At 32.2% G+C, this 8047-nt stretch overlaps 1 protein-coding gene and 2 non-coding genes across 4 annotated transcripts; 1 reads left to right on the top strand and 2 right to left on the bottom strand.

Annotated features, from left to right (window-relative positions):
- Positions 1 to 4266: 4266 nt before the first annotated feature.
- On the bottom strand, positions 4267 to 4487 carry LOC119643608. The gene has a single exon (XR_005248348.1). It is a non-coding gene; the product is annotated as a U12 minor spliceosomal RNA (small nuclear RNA).
- Positions 4488 to 4984: 497 nt separating this feature from the next.
- On the bottom strand, positions 4985 to 5216 carry LOC119643607. The gene has a single exon (XR_005248347.1). It is a non-coding gene; the product is annotated as a U12 minor spliceosomal RNA (small nuclear RNA).
- A 700-nt stretch (positions 5217 to 5916) lies between these two features.
- Positions 5917 to 7840, top strand: LOC119643606 (protein GVQW3-like). Of its 2 annotated transcripts, XR_005248346.1 has the most exons (3): positions 5917 to 6185; positions 6259 to 6385; positions 6872 to 6998. XR_005248346.1 is itself a non-coding variant. In XM_038042986.1 (2 exons), exon 2 carries the CDS (start codon positions 6998 to 7000, stop codon positions 7439 to 7441), a length of 444 nt encoding a protein of 147 aa, XP_037898914.1. In that variant the 5' UTR covers positions 5920 to 6385; positions 6872 to 6997; the 3' UTR covers positions 7442 to 7840. The 2 variants fall into 2 exon arrangements, 1 of the variants encoding a protein (XP_037898914.1); XM_038042986.1 differs by having other exon boundaries at positions 5920 to 6385; positions 6872 to 7840.
- Positions 7841 to 8047: the final 207 nt, after the last annotated feature.

The following is an 8047-nucleotide window of genomic DNA, read 5'->3' as shown; positions in this document are numbered from 1 at the left end:
TGACTTATTGCCAGACCATGTTTATTTCAGGGAATTAGTTGCATTCATAACAACTGAATGAAAGATGAAAGATTTTTATATCGAAGAAAAATCACAATCATTTTTGTTACCGTGAACTGTATAGGTATAGATATAGGTATAGGTATAGATATAGATATATATATATATATATATATATATAGGTATGTAAATTATGTTTTCACGCTAAATGATGTTTATATAGAAAATTAAATTATTTATTATCTCTTAAATAATATCACAATAAATTATAAATCGTTATACCCACATATGATATACTTATGTGGATATATATTCTAAATCACTTATCAATAAACTCAACAATTTAGTGTAAGAATAAAAATGTTAAGGGATCTTAAAATATAAAAATAAAAAGAAAAAAAAAATTTCCTTTCCTAATTATTGTGTGTTGTAATATATTAAATTTAATTCATTATATAAATAAAAATAAATAAATAAATAAAAACAAAAAACATAAAAAAGAAAATAAGAATAAAGTATGAGACAAATTCACAGATTTTTGATATTGTCTTTCTTTTATAGAGATAGATAGATAGAGATAGAGAGAGAGAGAGAGAGAGAGAGAGAGAGAGAGAGAGAGAGAGACAGACAGACAGACAGAGAGAGACAGAGACAGACAGAAAGAGACAGAGACAGACAGTCAGACAGAGAGAAAGAGAGACACAGTGAGAGAGACAGAGAGAGACGTGCCAGCAATTCATTTAAATTCCTCATCTCGTAAAGCAAATGTTTCATCGCTCTATTAATAAAACATGAAAGAAATTTTACAAATGATTTAAGCTCAACTATCGATTCATTTCAGTAAACGTCTGTGGTACGTACAGATCACTTATCAATATTAATAATTGATCTTTGCCAGGTATTCATCCCATAATGAAACGCTCTGATGATTCTATCATCCTTTTATTTATTTATCTATTGTGTATATTTAACGATGTGTGTAGTGGTTTTTTTTTTTTTTAAGAAATTGCATAAATCAAAATGTATTTCCGTTTTACTTTCCAAAATAAGGCGAAAATAAAAAATGCATCTTTAAAAATGGTTTCGTACAATAAAACTTTGCATTTTCGAATAAATTTTTTTCGTTTTTAAAACTTTAAAATTTTTTCTTATAAATGCAACTCTGAACAATCATTACTAAAGCAAAGCGTAAGCTATTTAACTTTCGCCTAATTTGACAGCTTCGAAAGAACATATTGTGCATACGTTAAACGAAAGACAAACTCTATCTAATTCTAAAATGAAATTTACCTTTCGCCCTATACGATAAGTATTCAAAATTCGCTATGCATTAATCATTTAATCATTATTATTATGAAATTAACGCAAACATATGTTTTGCAAAAGTGAAGCCAAATTTGAAATTTGCTAATTTTGTACAAAATATTATATATCTTTCTGTCGAATGCTATAGGGAGTGCGGCAGAAACATCATTCTCGAAACTTTACTAATTAATTTGCTTTACCATAATAATTAGAGCTATAATTTTTTTTTTTTCTGCTTTTATAAGACACACAAATAACAACAACAATTTTGTATGTTACCCTATTGAGAGGGGGGCGTTTTTTTGACGAGACTCTACATAGAATTTGGATGAAAAATTCGACAAAAGCAATATATTATAGAATTCATCAAGAATAAGTATTTTAAACTTGACTTCACTTTCGTGAGATATACGAACAAACATGAACACATTTATTTATGATTGACATAAACTTCACATCATTTACACCCCAATACAGGATTGATGCAATTCTATATTGAATTCGCCATTAAATCTCCGCGTTCATTCCATTACTTACCTTTTCTTTCTATTCCTTTTTTTTGTATCGAACAATTACTGAAATTGTTAACTAATCTTAGTATCCTTGAATCGATTGCATTGTGGCATTAGTGTTGCTTTTTTATTTCCTACGTCATTTGCTATACGTTTGTAATATATTGAATTTGTGCGAACATATGTAACATCCAAAAGATGGACTCACCTTTTTATTATACCGATCGATCCAGAGTCATTTTCGGAATCGATCTAAGCTTGAGTGTTTGTCTGTTCGTCTGATGTTTGCGTGTTCAAGCTATAGGGCGTCAATTTTGAGATACTTTGTTGAAACATGATACACCCACGTCTTTTGAACCAAGGAGGAACACTATTAAAAATACTTCGGATCGATATGTTTTTCCGATCATTCCTAAATTACCAAAATTGTTCGACAAAACTTGTTGTGCAATAGCTTTTAGACCTTTCCAATTGATATGAAAGATGTACCTCAGCTAATGTCATTTTCCGAATGCACTCTAATTGTCCCTAACTGATATAAGCGATATTATGAAAAGCAAGCCCTTGTATGGATAGGAACTTAAATTCTTAGTTTTCTATGACGGAAACTGAAAAGTAATACAATTTTCAAGAGTTAAATGAATGTTTGCTAAATTTGATTTACCCGATGTATTGTTTTTGGCAATTCGCCAATATGCGAGATTTTAGGAAACCTATGCCTTTGCATGAACTTAATGTGTAACTTCTGGTGTTTTATTACCAAAATGAGAGTGAATCGCTGCCAAGTAGTAAAAAGTAGTGTAGGGTACTTAATGGTCGGACGCCCATTTTGATTGAAATTGACATAGACTTACTAAGAAAATGTTTTATTATCGCACTCATACAAATTTATTCGATATCACAACTGCGTTCATTTACTGATTTTTTTTTTTTGCGATGACGTTAATGCAATTTCGCCATTGTTTAAAATTTTCGCAATTGCAGATAATATATGTGATTGCTATCATTTCTCATGGACAGATATTTTTGATAAATTTTGATTAGAAGCCAACACGCCCAAAGTACGGAACATGCGCTTTAACGAAGCTTTCATGGAAAATACCATATTTAAATTTTGCTGAGGAATGAAACTTTGTTTCTTATGAAGGAAACTTAGCAGGTTTTGTACTTTTAATACACACATAAGAAAAGAAAAAGAGTTTATGCCAATAGAGGTAAGATTTAATAGATCGCATAGAAAGACCAAACAAGACGTAAACGTCAAATCAATTGTATAGTGTATATTACAAATTTTGAATTTTGATGGGAGTAATTGTAATCATCTTATCATCTTATTGAAAAAGAAAAAAAAAGAGAAAAACAAAAAAACATATATATATATACATATATATACACACATATATAGATATATTAAAAGGCAAAAACATTATAGAGGAGATTCAAAAGATTGACCGTGCTTAGCCAAATTTTTCATATCAATTTAGAATGTCGAAATATTATTACTTAGCGAATTTTGTCTTAACAATTGCGAATTTTTTCATATAACGACGTTTCAAAATAAAGTGTGGTATTGGGAATGGCCGTAAACGTGGACCGATCCGAATCGTTTTCAATAGCGTTCGTCGTTGGGTCCAAGCATGTCGGCATACCAAATCTCATCAAAATATCTCAAAAATTGTGCCCTATAGAATGAACATATATTTACATGAACATATCCGCCTGAGTAGCCGAAGGCGAGGAATATCGACTAGCAAGTCAATGGTCGTGGGTTCGAATCTCAAGTGCGGTAGAGTTTTTAATAAAAGCCGATAGCCTTAGATGCTAGTGCTTCTAAGAGTTTAGTCTTAGAATTTATTTCTCTGGCGAAATTAATAATAATAATAATACATGGACAGACATCAGCCCGACAAACAAGCTTAGATAGATTCAGAAACCGTCTATACACGGATCGATATAATAGAAGGTGGGACTATTATATGAAGTCCTTCTGGGTGTTACATACGTTCGCAGAAACTTAATATACCCTGCACCGCAAGGGTATATAAAAGTGTTGCATTAAATTATTTTTATACATAGATATTTTAATTATATATAAAAAATAATTCATACCAATTGTTCGATTTTCCTTATCAAAAATATTGTGACCGTAAAATGTTCTTATTATTATCATTATGTAAGAAAGCTGTAGCTGTAATTGTTAATTTTAACCATGTTACCACCAAACGTCCATATTTGAAGATACTTTACATAGGAGTGTAAGTGTTAGATTACAAACGCGCCACACTCGCATTTGCATTCTTAGAACTGCAGTCCAAATTGATGTCGAATGGCAAGAAGATTGTATATAGTGGATCCGTCAAAATCAAGATACCATATAATCTGTTATTTCGATGGTCACATACCATCTTCCACAAGGTTATTAAATATTTTCGTAATAGATCGCATTACAAGGGCAGATCGCCTCCCGTGGACTCCAAAGCTAGAAAGAATCCAATGGGATGACGAGCTGTGCCCTTCCAAAAATTTACGCTTCATATGGGACCCCATATCTTTCGAACCACTAAATGAAAAAGCGATACCGATGAACGTCATCCCACTGCCTTAGAAGCACAGCCAGACGAGCGATTAGCAAAACCAACATGGTTTTCCTTACTCATTAAATTTAGGCACCGACTCTAATGATCCCACTCATCAAACTATTTACACTAAATTTCTTATGAATTGGATGAGAATTGTACAATTACATAATAATAACTCTTCCCCAACCGTTCGATTTTCATTATCAGAAATATTGTGACCGTAAAAATCTTCTGAATATATTATTACGTTTTATTCGCTAAATGTCAAAATTATCCATATTGCCGCACACAATTAAATCCCTCCCGCCATTTGCGTCAATATACCTCTAAATGACAGAGAGTGTGTGTGTGTGTGTGTGTGTGGGTGTATTTTAGATTACAATCGTGCCCCCACACAACCCTCATTTGCATTCGTACAACTGTAGTACAAATTGACGCCAAACGGTAAGAAAATTGCACATATATTATATATACATTTAGATCCGCAAATATCAAGGTATATATAGCGCTCACTCTTTCAAGTGGTCATACACATAAACCAATGTCCAAACAAGGTTATTACATATTTTCATAATAAATCGCATTACAAGGGCAGATCGCTGCACCTGAACTCTACAGCTCGAAAGAGTAGTAAGCTCATGAGTCCAATGGGACGACCTGTACCCTTTCAAAAATTTACGCTTCATATGGAACTCCATATCGATCGGAATCGCTAAAAGAAAAGCGATAAACGATGAACTTCATCCCACTGCCTTAGAAGCAACCAGTCGAGCGATTAGCAAGACCAACATGGTTTTCCTTACTCATTAAATTTAGGCACAATTGCTAAAACCACTCAACGAACTATTTATACTAAATTTTTTATGAATTGCATGAGAATTGTGCAATTACTTAATATATAGTGGTATACGTCGAAACAAAAACGAAAATATATTAAGCTTGCAACGGTCTACAGATACCATTCATTAATAACATAACACATAATTGTTTAACCAATGGCACCAATTTCAGTTCATGCATGGTAATTAACTTTATTAAAATTAGAATATGATGAAAAAGTCAGTTCTTAATTATATTATTTCTTTATTATAAATTTTTTTTTTCTCTTAATTTTCTTATTTTTCATCAATATAGATATCACTTTAATCAAATGAAAAAATTATTATTTAATTTATTAATAGTTGGTTATCGCTTAAAACATTTTATATAAAGCAGAACTAGAGCTTTGAATAATGAAAGGAACAAGTGTGACGTGTGTCAATGTACACTCTTCAATTTTGTCTCGTTATATGCGAAAAGCTTACTTAAGCCCATGAAAGAACACGTGTGTATGCACATACGTATATGGTAAACAATGTTATCACACAGAAGCGGAAAATATAATAACGCAATCGCATGTATTGTCGTCGTCGTACCCAAGCACATTTAATATAATAAAAATTAATTAAAATTATTTAATTTTAATTTTAATTATTTCATATTTATTTATTAATTTTTTTCATTTATTTATTTATTTATTGTTTTTTTTTTTTGGTTTTCCTCAACATCTAATCGCCAGCAAAGGAGGAGGCGAGAGAGAGAGAGAGAGAGAGAAAGAGAGAGCTGGGAAATATTTAAATTGATCACCGAGTACCCAGGCGGATAAAAGATACATATCATATTGGAATAAAAGCTTAATAGAATTACCTGTGCGTATTCCTGTCTATTACAAATATCTGCAATAGCTATTACTAACTGCAAGTTGCCGGTATCGCATATCTTCGCTTATTGATTATGCAATCGCGTAGAGGTAATCAAGTGAGAGTCAATCTTACTGGAAAACAAAAGAAGAGTAATAAAGAAATATTCCAATATTGGGATAGGTGCAGTAAGGCGTTTTAAGCGACGACCTGATTTTCAGTACAACAGTTGACGGAACCTAGCCCTAAGTAGTTGGGCAAATTCAAATCTCAAGTTTCGCTAGACAAAGGCATAACACCTATCGATTTGGTAAGTATCACCTAGGCTACGACTATCGCACAACACATGGGAGAATGGGGGAGATCCGATGAATGATTGATTACTTAATTAATTCAAATATAATATTATTGATTGATTATGGACAATTGTCCATTGGACGAATTACGCATGTACACGTGTTTCGTATCATAAAAATGGGAACTGGACTTGAAAAGTCTTATCCGTTATTAAATTCTGATCAAATAGATCTTCTAGTAAACATTTCGAGCTAACGTTATTGGAAAAACGAAAAAAAAAACATTTATTATTATTATGTACTTGAAACTGTACTGAATATTGATTCGGATTATTGTTAAACCAGTCCAAGTACAGTACAAGTATTGATCAATCTTTTTGGAATACAAGTTTTTTTTTTTTTTACACAGACGGTACTACGATATAAAAATAAATTGAATTTTTCAATTCCAATGTTTGCGGTTGCTATCAAATTGTTGTTGTTATTTTTATTTTTTCTAGGTTGGTAGTACTACACTTTGACATTTATATGTATATAGGGTTTCATGTCAAAATGTTTACTTGCTGTAAAAGTTATACGCGTTTTTTTAAGCATACAAAAGTGAGTTTTTTTTTTCGATTTTTGCTATGTCTACGCTTGTCGAGCAAAGGATTTGCATTAAATTCTGTTTGCGTGCGAAATGTTCGGCCGCGGAAACTTTGAGAATGTTGCAGAAGGCGTTTGGTGACGAGGCTATGTCTCAAAAAAATGTTTACAAGTGGTATAAAGATTTCAAAGAAGGCCGAGAACGAGTTGAAGACGAACAGCGCCCTGGACGACCATCAACATCAACTGATGAAGGACACGTCAAGGAAATCAAAGATTTGATACTCGAAAATCGTCGATTAACAATTAGAGATCTTGCTAATGCTGTGGGCATTTCATTTGGATCAACACAGACGATATTAAAGGATATTTTGTGCGTCAAACGTGTCAAAACTCGAATGCCATCAAAAAAAACCCTCAACATCTTGGGAAAAAAGCGTCACGTTGCTAACAACTGTAAAACAATGATTTGGGAGAAGAAATAGACATTTTTTCGTATCATAAACACAACAAGCAATTCACCTACTTCCCTGATCACACACATTATGAATATATATTCAAATATTCCAATTTTCATAAGTATATTTAAGTTTTGTGACCGCAAGCATTACATGACGCTACATAATACAACAATGCATATATACGAACGCACAAATCCGTTCTATTGTCAATCTCTGACGTCGGATGGGGGGGATGAGGGGGTGTAAACATGAAACAACCTTAAATAGTTGGGTGAAAAATTTGATAAGAAATCTAAAACTAACTGTGAGCTGACATCCTTTCAGCTAACAAAAAATGTGATGTGAAACCTTTTGCTATAGCGAATTGAACCTAATATTGCTGCAACAACAAGTAACATTGCCTACACACCTACAACTCTTAACTAAGATAATAAAAATAAAACACCCCCCCCCCCCCCCCTCCCCTAATCATTACATTAATTGATAGATAAAAATGAAATTGTGTCTCATAGATAACTAAGATGCGAGTAGCATTTACGCCTTCCATCTTATACGAAAATGATTTATATGCACTTTTCGCGCAACGCGTTTATATATATATATATATATATATATATTTTTTTTTTTTTT

This window comes from Glossina fuscipes, unplaced genomic scaffold (genome assembly GCF_014805625.2).
Source record: "Glossina fuscipes isolate IAEA_lab_2018 unplaced genomic scaffold, Yale_Gfus_2 61410, whole genome shotgun sequence".
NCBI classification, from domain to species: Eukaryota; Metazoa; Arthropoda; class Insecta; order Diptera; family Glossinidae; genus Glossina; species Glossina fuscipes.
Note: the sequence above shows the minus strand (reverse complement) of the source record. Positions and strands in the feature narration are given on the sequence as shown.